Raw genomic sequence first — 23,187 nt, forward strand, 5'->3', positions numbered from 1 at the left:
ATTCCCTTATTCAAATGTGCTCTCTATTTTCTAGCTACCATATTTTTAGTAGAACTGTTGGTGTATCTGGGTGCTTTGATCAAACAGTGGCATCCTTGCGGGTTGCTCCCATTCTCTCTCAGCGTGTCTACGGCTCCTCACACAGCGGCGCTCACAGCTGCTCAATAAGGTTTTCGTTGCACTCTGTGCGTGTTTAGCCAAATAATTGATTCTCCAGGTGCTGCCCAAGTCGTTTTTTTAAATTATGCTAATTGTTTTAACCCCAAACTCTTTGACACCCCTTCTCTCAGAAGAAATCTCAAGCCCATATCTTGGCAGTCAAGGTCCTAAACAATGTGGCCTCCTCTTTTTTTACTCAAGTCCTATCATTGACCTGAATGTGTATCATTCTTCATCTGTGTGTGTTCCTTTAATGTTTTCTTGCTATTGCTGTTTCTTCTCTTTAGAATTAATTCTTTCACAAACATTTACTAGTTACCTAATGTGTGCAGGTACTATACTAGGCTGCTAGAAATATAAAGATGGATAAAATTTGAATAGCCAATCCTTTGTAAGCTTCCCTTCAGAGCCTCTGATTGTGAAAAACTTCATCCTTTAAAAAAAATCCTATTTTTAATTGTGCAGTTTCCTGAGGTCATCTCAATAAAGATTAATCATTCTTTGCCTCCAAAGCATTTTTACTACCACAATTGGAAAACTTATCACACATCTCTCTTGTTTGTATCTGTGCATGTTATCTCCTTATTTGCATTGAATATGTTGAGGTCAGGGATTGTTTTAATCATTGTATATGTCCTCTTTTTCTCTCCTGTGTGCCCAAGACAGTGACTTTAAAATAATTGATCCTCACTAAATGGAAAGTTGGTTCAAAGCCAAAGAATGTGCAGAGGGCCAGGTAGAAAATCAGAGGAGAATGGTTTGCCTAAGCCAGAGCTATGTTTCAGAAAGGAGACACATAGGTGTTGCACTGAGTTGCAGACAAGAAGAAGGCTCTAGACTGTCAGTAACTGGGCTTGGCAATTCTTGGCTATCGTAACAAAAATAAGTTCCATCATGTAGCAAAGGGAGACATCAGAGGACGGCAGATTGAGAAATAAATAGAAGTCTCCTTCAGTATAATTTTTTAGCATATATTTTTATAGACATTGGCTGGGAGACAAACTGAAGATACATGGTCTAAATAAAGATCTAGAATCCTGCATGTATTATATCGATTTAGGGAGCGTCTATATCTTTGTACAGTAGATGAGTGGGTAGTAGGCTTGACATTATTTTAAGAAAATGTATAACTTTAACCACTGTTTTCATTCTATTAAAACACTACTGTAAAGCTACGTAGAGGTTACAAGGGTTCCTTCATCAAAGTTAGTGATATTTTGTATAAAGCAGGGCAAAATTTATTTTGACCTAGAAATTATTTCAACCTAGAAATTACTCAGAGTAGTTTTAGTGACGTGCCATGTTTCTTTCTCTCCCTGTCTTTGTTTGAATGGTTATATGTATGCCTGTCTAAAATAAATGAATTTTGAAAAATATCCCTGAGTAATTGTGTACATTGGTTTGATTTTTGGCATAGTATATTTGATCCTTTGTCAGGCACATTTAAAATCTTTGCGATCAGAATGCCTTTTCTGTTTGTTAGTCATAGATATATGACTATCATATATGACTATCATAGTATATCTGTCATAGATATAATTGATTTTTTCCCTTTGTCTTACCATAAAACAATGATGGAGTCCTAGCCAGTAGCATCTTAGATTTGATAAAATATGGCAATAAAATAGCACTAAACCTTCAAGACTGACTACCTGATATTTTAGTTCTGCTATTATTAATGTTGAGCCAGTCTTTTTTGGCAACAGGTGCCTGGTATTACCTGTCTCTCTTTACTATGACAAGGGGCTCCACATAAAGTTTACATCAGAATCATAACAGACTCTTAAGTGGACATGAAAGTGTGAAAATGGAGGAAGGAATCTGTAGGGAACCTCTTGTATGTTATCTAAGTCTTGGTTGGTCTGTAAGCAACAAATCTTGTTAACCATACTTGTTAGAAATTTGTAGAAGCACCAACAGTCACTAATCCACTTGAAGGCAGAGTTGATTTCTGATCTTGCAGGCAGGAGTACCTTGACTGATGGGTTCATTTCTTTAATCAAGGATGTGGGTTGAGTATCTACTGTGATACCTGGCAGTGTACCCAGTGTTGGCCAACAACTGTCATTGTTCTTGAGGGTTTCTTAATACAGGGAAATGGTACAACGGAGGCCAGCTCCTCAGTCAAACTGAGAGATAAAATAGGCCGTTTCCTAAATAAAGAGCTGACCAAATGGAGAGCCGGGTGCTTGGCTACAGTGAGCACCCAATAAACACTTGTCGACTGCTGAGTGGAGAGCAACTAGAAAACGGCTGGTCTTCTGGTTTAAGTGACTATAAGAAAAAAGATCAGTGTTGTAATTTATTTTGAAAATAGAAAGAATAGACATTGAGCCTTGTAAGGGGAATAATGAGAGTTCCTCAGACCCTTTCAGACATGACTAAAAGCAAAACTTAAAGCTTTACAGGTTCTCACCATAGAAAACACAGATTCAAACTTTGAGAACATTTCTGGAGATACCGTGATGAATCAACAGATGGATGATAGAACAAGCACACATAAATCAGCCTCAGCCAATCAGCAGTCCTTTCTCTGAAATCAAATGTAAATCAGATAATTAAATAGAAATGTTTCATCTGTGCTGGTGTTCATTTATTTGAATAATGTCTCCATACCCAACCCTTGAAAGAGTGAAAGCAACAGCTTAGTGAGGGGGAAATGCAATCCGGTGATGCATACTTTTTTCCTCCGGTAACTGAAGGTTAAATGGGTAGCAAGCAGAACGCCTTAAACAAGATTGGTATATTGATTAAAACGCTGATTTAACAGCTCGCCGTCTCCCCTTGGAAACCTGGAAAAGATAAGCCAGCTGCTGTCTAAGAGTGCTGAGCGTCCACTGAGAGTACACTATCTATCATCACAATATGGTGATGAGAGGTGTTTTATGTTTGTGTTAATTTCCCCACTAAATCAGTAATTATTACAATCCTGTCCCTGCTGTTTACCCTGCAGCTGTTTTTCCATTTGTCGAGAGAGCGGGTGTTCTCTGAGGACCGCACACGTTTCTACGGTGCAGAAATCGTCTCTGCCTTGGACTACCTGCATTCCGGGAAGATTGTGTACCGTGATCTCAAGGTAAAAAAAAAAAAAAGTAATCAAAATTTGTTCTTGCAGAGACTAGAGGGACAAACGAAGTAATTACAAAGTTATACAGTTTGGAGAAAAGCAGATTTAATTGGGCAGAAAAGCATTCCGTTTAATAATGTACTTTACTGCCTTCGAAAGGAAGCTTCATTCACTCATATGTAGGAAGTTCCTTTATGTCTGAGTTTTTGATGGAGAAGATTTGGTGAAATATGATCTACCAAGAACAGTTTCAGTTTTCGGTGGGTGTTTGGAGTAGTGTTACACATCTGATTAGAAGTCAAGTCACTTTGCAAGTGACGCTTTAAAATAAATTCCTTTATTATAGTCTAACATCCTCTGATGCATTATGAAGAAACTTAAATAAGACTTTATTGGAGGGAAAGAATCAGTTTAATTTTGCTGTTAATTTTTTGGTGGGTTGAAATACCTGGAGCATTTTCATATAGCCTTTTATTTGTTTAACTTGCATTTTAAAAAGTACTGTATTTATTGGTAAGAGTGAGTTTACTTCTCAAAGTCTCCTCCAGATGAGACCTTCCGAATAGCTCAGAGATGGGCAAAGGTCAAATAGGAAATAATTTAGGCTTTGCTGCCCATATAGTCTCTTTGCAAGAGGCTCGATTTCACCCACGGGCCACAGTTTGCTCCTGGACTGACCCATCAAAGGTATAGTGATTTCGGATGTTGTTTTGATTCAGATTGGCCATATCAAGGAAATGTGCGCCCTGACACATGTTGAGCAGATTCTAGATATGAGAGTCTTGCTTTCTCAGTAAGTAAACCATATAGTAATGCTGACCTATTAAAATCTGACAGAAAATTGCTTTATTTATTTATCAAATACTAGTTTATTTAAGATATAATTGGATTTTGAGAAATAGGAGTTACGTGAGTCTTTTCTAAAGTTGTTTGTATCCCTATCATGGCATAAAGAAGAAACCACAAGGACCTGCTCACTCTCTTCTCACTCTTTTTTAAACACCCATGACCCTTAAGTTATCTAATTATTTAAGCAGTTGTCAAGGTTATTTCAAGATGTTCCTATCATGTTCCTTTACGTGATAAACAACCCTAAGGAATAACTCTCTCGCAAAGTACGATCTTACACGATGACAGTGAAATAGAGTATGTATGTTTGCATAATGTCATCATTAATCATAGTTTAAAAGAAGCTATAAAATACTGGATTTAGGAAAAAGGAACCATGTGACTATAACTAGATCAGGGATGGCCAACCAAGTGCCACAGCGGACCACAGATGACTGTCAGTCCACAGCGGGGTCATGTTTAGCCTGAAGCTTTTTATAACCAGGAATGTGACAGAATTCGACATCCCTGTATCTGATGTCTGCATGGCCAAATAATCCTATAACGTTTCAATGTCTTGAATTGAGAGTTCTTAAAAAAGGAAATTAGTTATATGGCATGACAAAAGTGACAACGTCCGTTATATGGCATTTCCAAATTTACTGAGAAACGATTCTCTATCCTCTGCCTGAATCGACTCCCTTCCCTCCCACTTTATATTTGATGAATTATCTTTGTAGGGCAAAGGGGGGTGACATCCTGGCTTGAAGGAAATGGGAATAAGTTTTGAGGTACTTGGTACCATGTCTAAAATGTTTGAAGCTGGAAGGTAGAATTATTAGCCTAAAGAAAAAAGAAAAGAATGTTAGCATTGTATAAACTACGGTGTAATCAAGATAGGCTTGGTCAATATTTACCATTGACAATATTACCATAAACACATTGGGGTACTGAAGTTCATTAATATGATTTTCATTGCCTCATCCATATACTGATGATGGAAATACTAAATTTATTAAACCGCAACATAAAGAACCTACTTCATGTATGACTGTAAGTCATGCAGTTACCATATGCATGGAACACTAACTTTGCTAAAGAATTAAGAGAGCTCTGCTAAGTTTACTTTTTTAAATATACCCTTACTTTAGAAGTCTTAAGTAAATATATGAAGCATGGGACAGAAACATTAACAAACACCAAGAAGAATACATACAGTGTAAACAGCCAAACATTAAAAATGTGTACAAATGTGATTTATATCCATACTGCACAGGATTACATATAATAGCGTGAGACCCTTAGGTGGTATAATAGAACTTTAGAGCTGATCCTTAGTTGACAGGGGAGGTCACTGACTTCTAGAAGCCTAGTAAGTGACTTAAAGTAATGGACTAAGTTGGTGACATAGGATTATTGGAGCCCATGAATCCTTCCTCCAGGTCTGACACTCTTTCCATTACATCATTCCAGAGTTGAAATGGAATCTAGATGGGGAAGTGCACTGAGAACTCTGGGAGAGTGAACCTAAAATCGAATAAAGTTGTCAAGGATCAGAGAATGAATGTTTTAAATAGGTTTATTCTAGATATATCTAAAAACATCACCCAAAACCGACTTAGGTATCCACTTTGATGGGTCTCAGATTCACCTCTATCATCTCCTTATTAATGACCTTGAGTTTATTCAAATAGATTTAGATCTTCCTAGGACTCGGTGCCGGTGCCGTGGGGTGGGTTCAGAGCATTGTTTACCGCCACTCCCATCAGCTCCCTGCCGTTCACCCCCAGTAAACTCAGGGTCTGAATGGAAACAACCAGTCCCCCTCCCCTGCTCAGTCTCAAGACACCTCGCCCAGCTGCCACTTCTGACCAGACAGCCCCTCGGGATTCCCTCTTCTACAGAAGTTTGAAGCCACTGCTGTTAGGAAAACCTCTCCCATCTCAAAAATTAAATCGTATCCTTGGGCTCTGTTTCTGATCTGTAGTAAATTCTTAAATTGTTTAGCAACCCATTGGGCTCTTCGCTGTTGTACAACATGACTCCTTTTCCAGCTCAGGAGGGGTGGAAGCGAAGAAATGTTCGCCATTTGGGGCTTCCGCATGCTCTCTGATCCCGTGGTCACCGATCCCTGCAGGTCAGCCCGTGAGACGTGCGGGCACCTTGGCGCCGTGTGCAGGAGGGACTCATCACTGCAGGCTTGGCCCCCGGCAGCCTGGCCACCCGTCACTGAGTGCGGGGTAGCTGCGCTCAAGTGGGGGCTCGGAGCGAGTGAAGGCGTTGTTTGCTTATGTCGCATGACAGTCATCGGGGCCCTTAGGAGCTGCTGTGTTCATTCCTTAGTTTAAGCACAATGTCAGCCATTGAAATAAAATGGCACCTAAAAGATATACTACTATATATTAGAATATTCTATTAGAAACTTTTACAAACATTGATACTTTCTAGTAGCCACCTTGGCGAGTGTTAGAGCAGAGCTTGCCGGCCTGTGTGCCTCTCGGGCTCCAGGTGGGCTCCAGCCGTGACCTCCCTCCGCCCACGGGTGCTTAGAGGGGCCCGGGCCATCCCTTCCGGCCTCGGGCAGCCTGGCCGCTGGCCCTGGAACTCCCTACAAACTTCATTGTATTAGAAAGTGCAGTAAAAGTTTCAGAAGCCCTGTATTAACAGGATTTCTAAGAAACTAAGGATTTCTGGAGTTTAACTTTATTTTAGGTACCAGCAAGAACAGGAGGGACCACAGTACTTCCTTGCTATAATATCCCATCCACAAAACACAAGGGAAAAAGATTTCCAACACTAGCATTTTTTCATATACACCGTGAATCAAACCCTTTAACATATAAAGCCTGCTCACGTCAACTGGGTGAAAAGCGTGGCCTTCTTACAGAAACTCCGTGACGTATATGTATATATCTAATAGTTTTTCTCTTCTCGAAGCGTGAACTGTTAGATCAACAACGCTCTCATACAACTAGTGAGCATAACCAGATTTTCATATATAATTTTGTCTCTCAAGCCTCCTGTTTTTCTTCATCGTTGCCTTTGCCAGTGGGTGCCTCCGCTAAGTGTACATAACACTCTGGTAAACTAGGACTGGCGGTGGCGACAAAGCGGGTACATTGAAGTTTTCTAAGCAGAGAGTACCTGACCGGCTGGTAACAGTACCCACCGTGCATTGTATGGCTAACTAAAGAAAGAAGCAAAGCCATGAGACTGAGGAGAGAGAAGCAAAGAAAGATCATTTGTAAATACCTGTCTTCCTCCCTTACGTGGTGGAAGTGTTGCTAGGGATGCATGGCTAACCCTGTCGGCCTTAGTGTTGGATGCGCTAAGGAAGCAGGAAGCGAGGGCCTGGTCTCTTGTTGTGTCTTGATCTTTGATCTGCTTTGAAAAGACTTCCAGGTGATTCTCTGCATCCTTCACGATACTAATGGTTCTTACATGTTCCAGAAGCTTCATTATGCATCTGTGTAAAATAACTATTTTTTAACAAGACTAGATCTTTATGCACATTGGATTTGGGGGTATTTTTTAAGGTGACACATCTCTGACTTTCATTTGTACTGTCTAAGGATAAGTTGTTTTTGTCGTCCATGCTCAGCAAAATATTTCTGGATGGTGAGAGAAGAAAAATAATTGATGGAAAAAGGTGGACCCTCTTGTCATAGCTGGCTTTAAAATTATGAAATGCTTTGTTGGTTTTTTCAGAAGGAACTATTGCTTATTAAAAAGTGTTTTTACTGAAGTCACAGAGGGGACAAAAGTGTTTTATAGGGTTTTGTTCCTGCACTTTTGTACTTTGCTTTAAAATACAGTGTCATCTAGAAGAATGCATGCCATTTTGATACTTAGACATTGACCACTAAACACTCTGTTTAATAATGATCAATGCATGTACTGACTGCTTAGGGGGTTAAGTTCTGCAGCCAGTTGCTCACTTAATTCTCAGAACAATCACATTAGGTTGTTACTGTTATTTGCCTCTGTTTTATAGATGACGTTGAGGCACATAGAAACCAGTAGCCCAAGGTCACACAGGAAGTAAGGGATGGAGCTTGAATATACGTGTGAGTTCTCTAGGGACCCATACTCTTACCCCATCGTCATGACCCCTCGCCCCATCTCTCAAAGTCATCCTTTTGGCTGCCCTTGTTTCTTACGAAATATATCATTGTAAGTTTTTAAAGCTGATTCACGAAACAAGGAGAGTGACCCGCTGTGCTGGTTTTCCCAGAGCTTCCCCGGTTACAGAACTTTTAAGCCCTGTGTCCCAGGAAGCCCGTTAAGTCCAGGGAAAACTAGGACTCTCAGTCACTGTCAACCTGTTCCTTACCCAACCCTGTCCCTGCACCTCATTTCATTCGTCATCCCTCCAACCTTGCTTGGTGTGAGGCTCAGAGATGAGATCTAAGGTAGAGAACTGGTTACGAGCCAGGATTTCAAATACGTGACAAGATAGCCTCGACGGCCTTGTCAACATGTGGAGAAACGGTGCCTGATACCGTGTGTCCAGGAATGCTCTCCCACGGCCACAGAGCACAGATGGAGGGTCGGCATGCCACCCCCGACTCGGAAGGGAGTGGGAAGGCGTGGAGTAGACGGTGCGTTCACATTTTATGCCGAACATTTTATAAGAAGTTCTTACATATTGGTGAAACATTTATTAAATATTTTTAAAAGATTATACAGTGTTTGAACTTAATTTGGTTGTGTTTATATTTATTATAATATATTGCTATATTAAAACCATAAGCGTTTTCTTAAAAATTAGGAACAGGGCATGGATGTTTTTATTCGACAAAACAACAGTCCCTCCAATACATACTTGTGTTCCTCATTGTGGCAAGTTAGGAGAGGGGGAAGAAAGAAGGAAAACGGGAGCAAACCAGAAGCATGAAGAAGAGACAGACAGACTAAGGCAGAGAGAAGGAGATCATGGGGAGAAAGAAAAGTAGACAGAGACACTTTCTGGAAGTTTCTGTTTGGTTTTTGGCTTCAGGACTTACTGCCTTTTGTGTAAATTAGCCTTGATTTTTAGGTTCTAGTTAGTAGAGGAGCACATGGAAGATGCAAGATTTCTGAATTTAGATAATAAAAGAACTTTTATGTTTAGTTTTTTAGAAGATTTTTGTGAGGCAGATGATGTTACTACTTGGTTAAGTCTTTAGATTCTTTTTGGTTTTTCATCTTCAAAGATCTTCAAAGAGATTCCAGCTGGATAATATTTGTGCTGTATATTTTCATTAACTGTTGAATGTTGGATAATTCTTTTTATGTTTAAAATGGTTGATATTTCTTTTCTACAAAGAACTGCAAAAGGAAATACTGTCTTACCTTGGAAAATAAGATTTAGGTTTGACTACAACAATCACCAAAAAAAATGCTTCTGCAAATGAGTATTTTATAATAGCAGTAGATCCCCAGGAAAAAATGTTGAAGGCCATCTGTATATATCCAGAAGAAGACGCTCATTTCTTTGGGGTTGTTTCAATCCAATTCATTTACAATCAAAGAAGATTGGTTTTTGTTTTGAAAAGTTGATTAGGCTTTAGTTCTTAGAACTTACACAATAATGACTCTTACCCCCATTGGTTTAAAAAATTGATAATTTTGTTATCAAAGTATTTAATAAAATGTATTTCATTTTACATACACATTAAAAAGCTACAGCGTTTATAAGTGTTGAGAGCTCTATTCACAACAACTGTGCCCTCTTTCCAAAGTATCTCAGTACTTTCCAAAGTATCCTCAGCATTCAATAGTGGTGTCAAGAAAGTATTTTCCTGTATTTCAAGAGTGTAGAACCAATCATGTTATTTTCCTTCCTATACAGCTGGAGAATTTGATGCTGGACAAAGATGGCCACATAAAAATTACAGACTTCGGACTTTGCAAAGAAGGGATCACAGACGCGGCCACGATGAAGACGTTCTGTGGGACACCAGAGTACCTGGCCCCGGAGGTAGGCGGGCGTGGCTCCAGCCCCGGGGAGGGAACCTGGCACGGTGCTCTGCACAGGAAGCCGTCTAAGCCTTCAAGAATGGCAGCATCTCCTGTTTTCACCTGAATTTCAATATGAATCAAATCTTATTTTGCTCCCACTTCTTTTTTAAAGATTTTATTTGTATATTTTTGGAGAGAAAAGAAGGGAGGGAGAAAGAGAGGGAGACATTGATGTGAGAGAGAAACATCGACGGATTGTCTCGTACGTGCCCCAACCACACACCACGCTTGTCTTCGCCTGCAACCCAGAAATGTGCCCTGAACCAGTGACATTTTGCTTTATGGGACAATGCCCAACCCACCGAGCCACATCGGCCAGGGCCTGTCACTTGTTTAACATGATATTATAGGGCAAGGATACACATACACGTTAAATTTTATAAACTTTATGAGCACAAAGGTACTAACTAAAGTCCATTTTTAGTTGCTGGCCATGTACATTTTATTTTTTGATGATGCCCTTTGATTCATTTATTAAAACGGAATAATTGAATGACTTCAAAATTGTTTACAGTTGTATGTACCATTTGAATTTTCCTTAGAAACAAACAAGCAGATCATTTGGATTTGTAGTATTGTCGGGTTTCATAATTATTGGAAAGTATCTCATTAGGAGAGTTAATGAAATGGCAGTAGCTACAGTTTGGAATTCAGACCAGAACAGCTCCAACTGACGACCTCATGCTGAGGGTTCCAGAACAACTCATTTCTTTGTTTATTCTGCAGATGTAGATGGCGTGTCTGCTATGTATTGGGTATTTTTCTGGGCCATGTGGTTACAGGGAACAAGATACAAAGGAAACTGCTCTCAGGGAACTTGCTGTGGACTAGGAATGTTTTGTGAATGTCGTGAAAAACAGATTTTTTGTTTCTCTGGAGTTCAGTTTCCACTGCTATACATTTGCCATGGGTGATGCTGTCCCATGTTTAGAATAACAAAATCAGCTGTGTCACAATTAGGGGAAATTATTTCTGGAAAAGATAAATACTTCTCATTTTAAAAGCAGATGATCTCCTAAGAAACTGAGATATTGTTCTCTATGCAAATGTCATCAACTGAAGAACAAAACCAAGAATTTAATGCAAGGAGGGCCCACCCCATTGTTTCTAAATAGAAAGTTTACAGTTCACAAGAAATGGCTAATTTCTTTTTAAAGACGAGTAAGAAAACATGTCTGTGTGTGTGTTTATATATCCACTTTAATATTGCAGAAGCCTGGTCTTTAAAAACAGTTTCCATACCTATGGCTGTTACGTGCCGATTCATAATTAAAATCCTGACACCTCATTTTTATCAAGGAGAGTGATCCTTGTTACTGTTTGAGGATGACACCTCTCAAAACAACTAATTTCTCATGCAATTTTAATTCCTGTATTTTAAGTATTTATGTCAAATACTGCATATTTGTTAAATCAGGGTAACTTTGAATGTGTTTACTCTTCCTTTTACAAACAAGAGTTTAGGTCCTTTTTCTGGTCTTTGATATCGACCATTTCACTAAGAACACTCACCCATTCATTAAGGAAATATTTGTTGAATATTTATTAGGTGCCATGCATTAGATTAGATGCTGGGAATACAAAGATAGTAAGGAAAGGTTTCTGTCCTCAAGTATCCTACTGTTGACTAAGGTGATAAGATATGGAGAGGAATTATTGCAGTGCAGACCCTAATTGCTCCACTGGAGGTGCGCGGAGGGTGGCGGAGGGAAAGGGGAGAAGTGGGAGCTGAGGGGAGGGTCCGGTGGCAGCAGGAACAGCAGAGGTGGGCCACGGGGACAGGATGGGAATGCGGTTTAGGTCACGTCTCAGGGAGAAAGGATAGTCACTTCTGAATTGAGAGCAAGGCGACGTTGCGATCAGATGGCCAGAGTTGGGGAGGAACGGGCCGGGGCTGAAACTCACTCTTTCCCTACTTCACATGGTGTCTCACATGTCTCTTGAGCCCTGAAATTTCTAGTACTCACCCGTGTTGATCCAGGCTTTTCTTGACGGCCTCTGAGTAATGGCTGTTGATCAGACCTGGAGCACATTCCTGAGTACTGCTTCTCTAGAACTGCTCACTGTCGGCATTTTCCCTTCTTCTCTCCTTGTAGAAGTGTACACGTGATAGAGAGATTTCTCTACCTTTTCAGTTATTTTTATCTGGTAGAAACGCTTTGCTCTTGAAAGACAGGGGAAGGGTATTTTAAAAATGCTTCAGAAAGACTATTAAAAATCAGTTCAAAACTAATTAACTGTCTTATATATCAGATATATAGCCGATTTGTAAATAAACTTAAGTTTTAAATGATCTCAAGTTTCTTCTTCTGGCAAAGACCGTCAGGGAAAACAAGTCTTACAGTATAAAAATGCCATTTGTTGAAAACAGAGTATTTTAAAAATATTTGTTCCCTTACCTCTTTTGACGAAGAATTATAGATGTTTGGTGTCATAGGGGCATGGGAGGGAGGTCATGTATTTCTTAAGAGATTGCAGAAATGTAGTCCTAGCAGGCATACAACCTAGGCGTTTAGTATACGACAGCTCTCAAACGCACTTGTATCTATAGTTATAAATGAATGCGTTTTTGCCCTTACTGATTAGAAGGCAATGAACTTGACCTGCCACGCATTATGGACAAGAATCTATTTTGAGGGGAATGTGGTTGTGCAAACTATATTCTGTTTTCACACCTAGAAATTTCAAAAAGAAATTAGAAATCATGTCTAAAGCCTTACTGTTAAGTTTTATTATTTGAGCTGGCTCGCGTTGAACCCAAACCCTTTTATGCGGTGCTAATTATTTAGTCTCAGCTTCGCTCTTGAGTTAGCAGTACCTGATCAACTTTCCAACTGTAAAACAGTCTGAAAATCAAATGTAGCTTACATGCAAGACCCAACAAAATTAAAAGTGTTAAGTACGTTTTGGCAGTTCAGTTTTATTATGCCCAGTCCTCAAATGTACCAGCAGATAATCATCTGAATGTTAGTTATTTTTCACATGTTTATGTGATCACACAAAAAGTACATGCTAAAAAGAAGCAGATGGTGACAGATGGGGAAGGTTGAATAAGGTGGTTTTGGAAACCTAGAGAAATGCACTTCTGTAATAGTGTAAAAATAAAAATTATTTGATAATCAAGTTAGAACTAACAAAAAAGATTGCAAAAAATGAGTTGGTTTTTGGAAAATATGTAGCCTCTAGGGTGGTTACTATTCAGAGAAAAAAATGTTTATAATTTTGTTTCATATAAGTGTAAAATAAATTTTTTTTTCCAGTGGCTGAAAATGTATTTGATGCATTTTTAGTTTTTAGAACCTCATTTTTAGGAAATATTCACTTACTGTCATTTTATTCATTTCTCTTGTAAAACCTACTGTGTTTAATATATCTTATATAATCCATATTTTGAAAATATCTGAAATAGACCAGATATGTTGATAACTATTTTGATACAAAGATTCACTCAAAGTCATTATAATGCTATATAGGTAATAGTGAAAATAGAAATTAAATTCTATATACATTTAAAGCCAAAGATAGAAATTAACTTCTTTAGAATGAGTTGGGAAAATCATATAAATTAAGAGTAAAGGTAGTTGGCAGCATGGACTGGTGTAGGTAGGGAGAGAGGGGGTTAGTTAGAATCTAGCTGAACTTAAGTGTATTGAATGCAATTTTACTTATTTTAAATACAAGAAAGAAGAAATTTAAAAGGTGTCATTTTCTGGGTTCTGTCAATACTATCTTTCAGAGATCTTAAGAGAAATAAGTGAGGCCAAAGTTACTTAGGTTTGCACATTTGATCTGTAGGTAAAAATAGTATAGCACACATACTTACATTTTGCTTAACCTTGGAAAAAATTCTGCTGTTTCTACCAGATTGTGAAACTAAGTCTTAAAACGTGGAAGATTTTCGTGAAAATGAAAAGTTGCATTGGTAGCCTTTCTAAAACTGTGTACATCTCTAATAGTTTGTTAATTATTAAGCATGCATGTAACACCTGTCCTTAAGGTACTTCTGAAAGCCTTCGCCTTCCTGATAGTTCCAGACAGGCCTCCTCACCAATATTAAGGGACAGATTATAAGTCCTTAGTTCAGGTAGAAGTTGTGTGCTTTGTAATTAGAATCCATATTTAAGAACCCTTGTCATATGTGTCTACTTACTATTTATACTGTTTTCTGGGTATTAAAAACCATCCCATTTTGTCCCCAAATTGAACATTTTAAAAATATGAATCAAAGTGGTATTTTTTAGTTCAGTGTTGACGTCTGTCAGTGTTTGTAAGTAGCAGGTTTTACTTGGTCTGTCGGTTCTTGTAGTAGCTATTTTTCACCTGAAGGCATTTTTTTTTCATTGTCATGTGGTCCTTTATTTGCATTTAATACTTTGGAAGGGTTCCAGTTTAGCATATATTTCATTTTTAAATTTTTCAAAGCATAAGAACGTATACAAAAATAATGTAACTGATAACTCTAGGGATAGCCTGTAGCATTTTACAATGGCCATTTTTACTTGGGTTACAAAGACCCAGTTTCTTGGAATCCCATAACATATGTTGCTTCAGAATAAAAAGGAAGTATAGAAATCGCTGGGCAGGTATGCGTTAAGTATTATTTAGTCACCAGTGTTATACCCACGCAGGTTTGTCTTGTTCAAGATCGTTGCCTATTGTAGCCAGAGATTGCTCTGGAAGGTCCGATGTTAGCTGTGTGCAGGAGATGTGTGTGAAGCTGGGAGGAGCTAGCCACAAGGCTTACAGCCTTCTAATTCCCAGCAGGTGGCAGTTATAGTCTCTTAAAAATTATTAGAGGATATATATTTATGGAAAAAATGCTGAGAGACCATGGAATCCATAATTCCATGACATATATGCTTCTCCGGAAGCTGAAGTACATTATAGAATGTGAATTAGAATATTTATGGGTCTTTTTAAAGCAAATTTCTGTGATGTTAAGAAAATGTGAAGAGCTCCCATAAATGATAAAGTATGTAAGAGCATGTATGTATATAAAACACACACATATCAGCTACCTGAAATGTAAAGGTTGCCAGAAAAAAGTTTTTTTTGAATTAGTGGTAAATTGGTTCATCCAAGTTCGCAGTTTACTTTCACAACATAGGTGGGCAGACAGTTTGTTTAGATGTTTAACTTTTTCCCCCATCTGTTCTGTCAGGATTATTGATTGAGCACTAAGCCACTGTAGGGCACGCGTAGCCTCCTCACCGTTGCTTGCCTGGGTGTATTGCGTGGGCACGCAGACAAGCAGAGGGAGGCCGTCCTTTGACCTTCCAGTAAATACTAACAGTAAAGGAACATTGGAGTGAACATGTTTTCTGGAAGTGACTATTAGCCAAATCAATATTTACACTGGGAATTTTAATTGATGGTATTATTTTAAAATACATAGTTTATTATTTAATATCATTTTTTGAATGAGTTACCATTCAAGAGCTATTTATGGTGATTTTTTTAAAACTCACCTGGTTGTTTTATAAATGAAAGCATCTCCCTCAAATATTGATCAAATGTTACCGGAATATTTAATAGTAATTGGTACCTGCTGTGCCCTCCTTGAATCTTCGGTTTTATTTGATCGGAAATTGAAGCAATTTCTGGGTCCTGGTGGAAACAATGAGACTACACCTTGTCCAGCATGTGTGCTGTTTAGGTGTGGCTTTGATGTGGCTCATCATCATATTTTTAACAGTTGCATTTCCTTTCGTGTTCCGGATCCTCTCTCGTCCTTTATGTCTGTTTGGGCGTTTGTGTTCAGTGTCGTTACAAAGTAAAGCTACACCTGTGGTCCCAGAGAACAGTGGTAATAGGAGGAAATACCAACTGTCTACATCCGTACCTAAACCTTGAGTTCAGAGAAATGTCAGCAGCATTGACTTTAGGGTCTAGAGATGCTTTCTTTAGATTCATTTCTTAAGATAAGTCTTTTAGTGGATGTTTCTCTAGGAGTAGGTTTTGGTCTGCGTTTCTATCCCAAGAGGATGACACATGGCGTTGTCACAGAGCTGAAGAGCTCACCGCCATTGTACCTTCACCCTTGGTCATGTCTTCGCATCGGTTCTCAAGGCCACATGCCAGGAAAGAAAAAAAGAAAAGAAAAAAAAAATCCTCAGAGGTGACCAGAAGGAATTTCAACTCACAGGTTAAAGAATGTAAATTTTGTATGTTTCTGCTGTTTTGGAAAAAGAAGTGCTTTGAGTAAGGGAGAAAATTATCTTCCAAAAGTCATATAAATGAGGGTGTGGATTGAAGTCCATTCTGGAATTTCTAGAGTATTTCCTAGTACTATTTTGAAATAATTTCTATTGAAGGAGAGTGAAAAGACATTTTATGAATAGTGATAACATGTTTTATGTTATATATCCACATATAAAATATCAGAATCACTTTTATTTCCTGTGTATTTCATCTTCCAGCTGTTTGGAGGTAGGCTTTGAACGGAAATCTGTCTTCTTAATTGATAGCAACCAAGAAGCCTGGTTGAGCTTTTAGGGTGTTTTCTCCTTAACATAGCTTAAGCTCGTGTGTCAAGAAGATAATACATTACATCAAATTTGTTCAGTACAAAGTGATTCAGCAAGCAGTTCTAATTGTAGCATTCTATCTCTATATCAATTAAAGCACATTATGTTCAGAAGCAAAACCACTTAGTTGGAGAGTCAGTATTCATTTTACAAAGCTAAATAAAATACATTTTATTTTATCAAACAGATTTTTTTACAATGCAGTTTTATTTTTCAAAAGCTTATTTCTCTTCAAAAATAAACCCCCCCCCCTTTTTTTTTTTTAATGCACTCACTTTCCCTTCTGGCTGCAAACCAGGTATTTAAACAAAAATAAAGGATTGCCAGTTCTGCCAGCTGGGGAAGAGAACCCGGCTGGTGAAATGTGGGTTCGGGAGGCAGTTAATCCAGCTTTTATGCTTTTTATGGTTTTATGAAAAAAGAGGTTAAAAACCGCATTTGGCTCTTTTTTGTGTGTGCCTGTGTTCTGTTGGTGTTGTAGGAATGCAGAGAAAGGTTACTTAGATTTTGAATTTTTGTTATTAGGTAAAATCCTGGATCTATTAGAAAAAGGCCCTCAAACAAGGCATTTAACTAATTGGACAGTGGGGAGAGTCCTGAATAATCAAAAATCACTGGTATTTAAAACAATGTATATTACAGCATTTTCTTTGACTTAAGTACACAAGTGGAATTTCTCTGCTTCGTTAGGTTATTTCTTGTTTTCTCTATGGTCTCACACATCACATTACTCATTTCAAACAAATAAGCATTTGAAATTTTTTTTCGGCCAAAGCTAAAGATGAGAATTTGCTGTTTTTCCTGAAAATATTTTGCTTAGTTTGTGATTTACAAAAGATTCTTGGAGCACGTGAGACTGGACTTGCATTTGTCTGTTGCCAGCGTTGCTCGTTCCCAGACTTCTTCAGCCACAAAACAGTCATACAGTTGAATTAAAAATCTTTCAGAGCGCTTGAAATCACTACTAAATATATCTTCAAGTAACATAGTTTTTTCTTGAAAGTATATGCTCCATCTTTAAATACCCTGTCTGCCAAAGAGCCTTCACTATCCCAAATGTCATGTGTAATTCTATGAAATTACTGGTCAATTTTAAATAAAAGCCACATAGGAGTAACTTTCAACTTTTAACAGTGTATTTACTTATTTCAAACTAAGAAAGGTTGGCATGTGAGCACTGCTTTGTTCTGCATCAAATTCTCTCTTATGTAATCAGTTAGAAGAGTTTTTTAATCACTAAATTCTATGTGTATGGTTGTGTTGATTGGTTTATTCCAAAGCTAAGAGGATCCAGAAAAGTAAGCTTTAAGATGATTCAAATATAATAATTTAAAATAAAATAATGAAAGTTCCAAATAAATGAAGAAAATTGCACTGGATGAGGAACACATCTAATAAAAAGATACCATGTTTTTCCCAAGCGAAATGGCAAGTTAACATTTTCCGATGCGAACAGGTCACTCTAACAGAACCTGATACTTTAATGTCATTTCTTCCTAAATTTGTGTTGTATGTCCTATGTTTTGCAAAGCAAATTTAAGGTATATATTAGACAGGTATTGAGTCCCTGATTCCTGTTGTTTGTGTTTAACAGAAACTGTCGTGGGGTACTGAAGCTTTGGATACTCACGTGTATTATAGCCCAGACAATACACCTTCATAGTCACCTTGTTGACTAAGTACTTCCTGAGTTTAAACCTGTAGGGGCCTCCCAGAGTTTTCCAGGCTATTTTCATGGTGATCGTGCCCTGCATTCTTGCCTGTGACATGGCTTACAGTTTAATTTGTGTCACTCAGCTCTTCTCAGTTCAATAGTGTATAAGGCTCGTTCGATAGAGGCTCCGGGTCTGGCATGCCTTAGCTTTAAGTTCCTACTTCAAGTCCCCATCAGTGAACTAGAATGAAAAATTAAGTAGGCCTAAAAGAAAATACGCAGATCTGCTAGTGGTTTCCACTTAATCCTCAGTGCACTCACATACTCATTTCCTTGGAATTGGTCGTATGATCATTTCTGTGTCTATGGAACATTTCAAATACTTGGTGTGATTTATATCTTTCATAGGATGCTTCATGGTTTCAACCCCAAGATATAAAAATTGCCTACCTAGGCTTTGCAAGTTAGAATTCATTGTCTTGTACAAATCTCCTGTTTTATCAATAATATTTTACAAGTTGATACGTCATAATTAATCTTCCTCCTGGTCTCACTTTCAGGTGTTAGAAGACAATGACTATGGCCGGGCTGTGGACTGGTGGGGCCTGGGGGTCGTCATGTATGAAATGATGTGCGGGAGGCTACCCTTCTACAACCAGGACCACGAGAAACTTTTTGAACTAATACTAATGGAAGACATTAAGTTTCCTCGAACACTCTCTTCAGATGCAAAATCATTGCTTTCAGGGCTCTTGATAAAGGATCCAAATAAACGGTAAGCCACCAGTAACACCCAGGGAGTGACTGATGAGCTCCCTGGTTAGCAACTGCAATATGGAAATTAATTCAAACATAACTAGCTCCAAGAAGCAATGTATTTAGTGTAGACATCTTCCAACTGAGATACTGGCTTATTTTTAACTGCATAATAGGGAACATTGAAAAAATTTCCTCAACTATTTCCTAACTTGGAAATTTTATGCAGATTTTACCATATAAGGATTTGGGGGGTTTTATCCATATTATGTGTGTTATCCATATTATGAACAAAGCTCCCTAATTGCCCTGATGTTTCTCTTGTAGAATGAGAGCATCCCTTTTATTTCCTTCAGCCTCCGGACCTTTATACTTCTGCTGGTTCACATTAAAAAAAGCTCAGACCTGTCTATGTCCTCTCTCCTCTCACCCCAACACATCTAATTACATTTTTGTTTGTTCTTTGATGATATTCTTTTCCATGCGTGGCTGAAAAGATTAATGGCAGGAAAAAAATCTTTATGCACTTTGTATTTCTGTTTTTGCAGCTTCAGCTTTGACTCAAAGAATTCTACGGCCCTTTGCTCAATGAGCTATAGTATTCCTTGCTCATGTTTCTATATTCATTTAGACATGCATTTTATAAGTCATACATGAAATGGCTGTTAATTTTTAGTGTCCCTTAAAATATATGTTTGTGTATATCTATATATATACCCATCCTTCCATCTAGATACATACCCATTTTTTCTGAAAATATCTTAAGCATCCTGAGGTTAGATCATTTCACATATTGTTGAATCTTTTATAACACCTCACATAACGTTTTTTCTTTACAAGTTCTGTTAATGGATGCTGCTCAATATGTATTTGTGGATAGGCTGATTCATGAAGGAAGGAGTAAATGAAGCTTAAAATGTGGGCTTTGTCTACCTTATATATGGTTTCTATCACATGCTCCTAGCTTCTAAATTTATGAGGAACATGATTTTGCCTTCAGCAAAAATAAACAAACATAATAAAAGAGGTACCATCTTTTTGCTTTGTGAAGAACCAGTCACAAATGCATTTCGTAATACTGGTGACTGGGATTGTACCTTCCATTTTTAAAGTGATTTTTTTATTTAGGCCGTTTTGTATCTGTTGTATTCTGGTCCGGTTCAGTACCTGGCAGAGTAGGTAGATAGGTAGGGTAAATATTATTGTCATTTCCATTTGATTGAGGAGAAAACAGGGATCCAGAAAGCCTTACGTGATTCATCCCAAATATCACAGAACGTTCTTGTGGAACAAGAGTAGAAATCAAGTTTCTTGTTGCCTATTTGATATTTCTTATACAGGGTGGGACAAAAGTAGGTTTACAGTTGTTCGTATGGAAAATAATACAATAGTTAATAAATAATCACACAGAATGAACTCTGTTTCATGTACTCACAACTGTAAACCAACTTTTACCTCTTCCCTGTATGTCTCTTACTTACGTAAAATACCTCAATTTGGGTCAGGTTTTGAAATATATTCCATTTAATGTGATGATTTCACAATTAATGTAACAGGTGGTACTTGATGATAGGCGATCACTAAAAAGAGTTAGGGTTTCCATTTTAGCTACTTGATTTGGGGACCTAATATTTGGTTTGTGTCTCAAGGGCGGTGAATTTTTATGCCGTCCTTTCCTGGCTCCCCCAGGTGATTCTGTGGCCCCCTCTCTATGTGGCCGGTACAACAAAATTGTACTGTGCTTTTCATGCCTCTGCCTCATTCATTTTTATTATCATCCTTAACCCTAGCCCATCCAATGGGTCAAGCATAGTAGGTACTTTATAATTACTCAATAAATGTGAGGTAAATGTAGAATGTTAGTCGCCTGGTAAGTAGGACAACTCTTAAAGGTTTGTGCACCCAGAGGCTGGTATTGTCTAAAGAGAAAGTGTGGTATTTTCAATCATCTGCCATTTCCTTTTGTGATGGATGTATCAAGCCAACCTGCTCCTGCTGCCTTAAAATACTGGGAATGCAAGGACGAACAGAATGATCTGCTCTAGCTGTTCATGTCGGGTAATTGGGGCACAAGACATATTCTCAGACGCTCAGGTTAAACTACATATAAATCGCTTTTGAAATTATTAGCTCTGTCTGGGGGATCGGGAGACCGAAGCTGGCTCGCCAAGGAGTTGGGCTGCGCATTGGCGTTCATGCTGAGAAATTCACATTTAAAGAACATCTAGAATTGCAAATGAATGTGGCATTTGAGAGGTTCAGTGACTACACTGTAGAATATGAGTTGGGTAACATTGGGAGATGAAGCTGATCGGTTAGATTATGAGGACCTTATGTTTCTTAGAAAATATTTAATCTTTATTCCGAAGGGGATGAGATGCCACTCAATTATTAAAGGGGCTAGATAATTAACCAGATTTTTGTGATGACAAGGTAACTCTGGCAGCTTTGTCCTGCATGGGTTAGAACAATGAAGGGCCAGGGGCCAATAGGCAGAGCAGCAAAGAATGTGTAGGTCCAGATCAAAGACAGGGTCCTTTCTGAAGCAGAGTAACAGCGATAAATAGAACTTTATGAATAGGGAAGTAGAAGCGGTAAGGAAGCAGGAGGAGGCGGGGTGCCTTCGCTTTCCAGCGTGGTGACTGGTTTGGAGAATGGAGTAGATTTAACAGACAGTGTTCAGGCAAAGGAGGAGGCTTCACGGGGTAAATGCTGGTACTTGCTTTCACTGTACCAAGTCTGAGGTTTTATATAAACCCAGATGGAAAACAGGACCAGTGCCTAATAGAAACCCAGGAACCGAATGTCTGGACTGAGGACCCATCATCGTCTGGGAGGGAGCTGGGGCCGTGAGAGTGGTGGAGAGAGTCCTGGGAAACGCGAGAGCCAACCAGGGACCCCGAGAAGTCTCTGGAAATATAATCAGTAATCGCATTATCGTGTATCTCATTAGTACTCCCCTTCCACTGTTTTAAATTCTGTCCCGCATTTTTCTGATCCTCTTTACTGAGTTGCTGTCAGTTCTGCCCAAGGATCTCGCTTTTATTTCTTATTCTCCATTACTTTATGCTCATTCTGGTAGCATCGCTGTTATCTTCCTACGCAGGTGAGAATTTATAGGGAGAGCATGATCTCACGTTGCCTTCAGTAACACTAGGAAAATAGGAATTCTGTGATGTTCCTAGTAATGAAGAATCCGTAGTAGCGGAGAATTTAGTTCGGCATTCTGGTATTGGAGTTCAGTATTCCTAGACATAAATATCTCAATGCAAATCATATTCTGATATTCTTTTGGAGTCTTAAGTTACATAGCAGGCAGTCATTGACGTTGACATTTTTGACAGCTTCACACTTTAAGGAAGCTCGTGTTAAAGAATCTCTCCCACCTTTTGGAATGCAGTCTTGAGATTCAGACCTTAGACTGCATAGTATTCATGGCCAATACTTTAGTCTTGTATGTGTTTGATAGATACAGATGAAGTGCTAGCTATGTCCAGAGCCTACCTATTGCTACAGACAGACAGAAAAATGAGGACGTGAGGCTGGTTTAAAACCTTTTCTCTGCAAGATCGCTCTGGTTGTCTCCCCAGCCCTCACCGCACGCTCCGTCTCATACATAATTCAAAATGGACACGGTATTGAGACAAACAGTAACAAAAGCGGAAGAAAACACAACGAACTTCTGCCTTTTCTCACACAGCCTACGTTGATGCATACTTTGAAACACTAGATCCTTCTCAGAAACGTGTTTTGGTGCTTCTGCTTGTCTGGTTCCCTAAGCACAAGCCTGCAGTGCTCTTTGGATAATCCAGTACTGTTGTCCACCCTCAAAAGTATTCACCGTCTAGCGAGACAGACACAACATGACATAGAATGAAAAAGGGTGAGGCCAGGGAGTCGGGGGCTGAGTGTCACCCACAGACACAACGGCCATTCGGGAAGTTCCAAATGTGCACACGGCTCTTACGAGCAGATCCACTCGGAAAGTTCCACGTCAGGGGTGTGGTTCATTCTGCATAAATCTAGACTGTGCACCTCTGCTCATCGGTACAGATGTTCAGACATCAGCTGATTGCTTTATTTTCCATTCTGACACTATGTCAGAGGATCGTGGATTCTTCCCAGTCTCGTGTTTCTCATACCTAATAACAACAAGAATTAATGACAATGGTACAGTTGTTTGTTTTCTTCGA

The 23,187-nt window shown here is 38.7% G+C and overlaps 1 protein-coding gene across 2 annotated transcripts in view; it reads left to right on the plus strand.

Annotated features, from left to right (window-relative positions):
* AKT3 (AKT serine/threonine kinase 3) overlaps positions 1-23,187 on the plus strand; it is a 202,059-nt gene that overhangs the window by 161,052 nt on the left and 17,820 nt on the right. For both annotated transcript variants that reach the window (XM_054576703.1, XM_054576704.1), the window contains 3 exons: positions 3,113-3,235; positions 9,888-10,016; positions 18,799-19,013. In XM_054576703.1, the coding sequence (XP_054432678.1) occupies positions 3,113-3,235; positions 9,888-10,016; positions 18,799-19,013 (467 nt within the window). The remainder of the gene's footprint in view (positions 1-3,112; positions 3,236-9,887; positions 10,017-18,798; positions 19,014-23,187) is intronic.

This window comes from Pteronotus mesoamericanus, unplaced genomic scaffold, assembly GCF_021234165.1.
Source record: "Pteronotus mesoamericanus isolate MK-2021 breed Mesoamerican mustached bat unplaced genomic scaffold, CSHL_Meso_final contig_347, whole genome shotgun sequence".
Taxonomy (NCBI): Eukaryota; Metazoa; Chordata; class Mammalia; order Chiroptera; family Mormoopidae; genus Pteronotus; species Pteronotus mesoamericanus.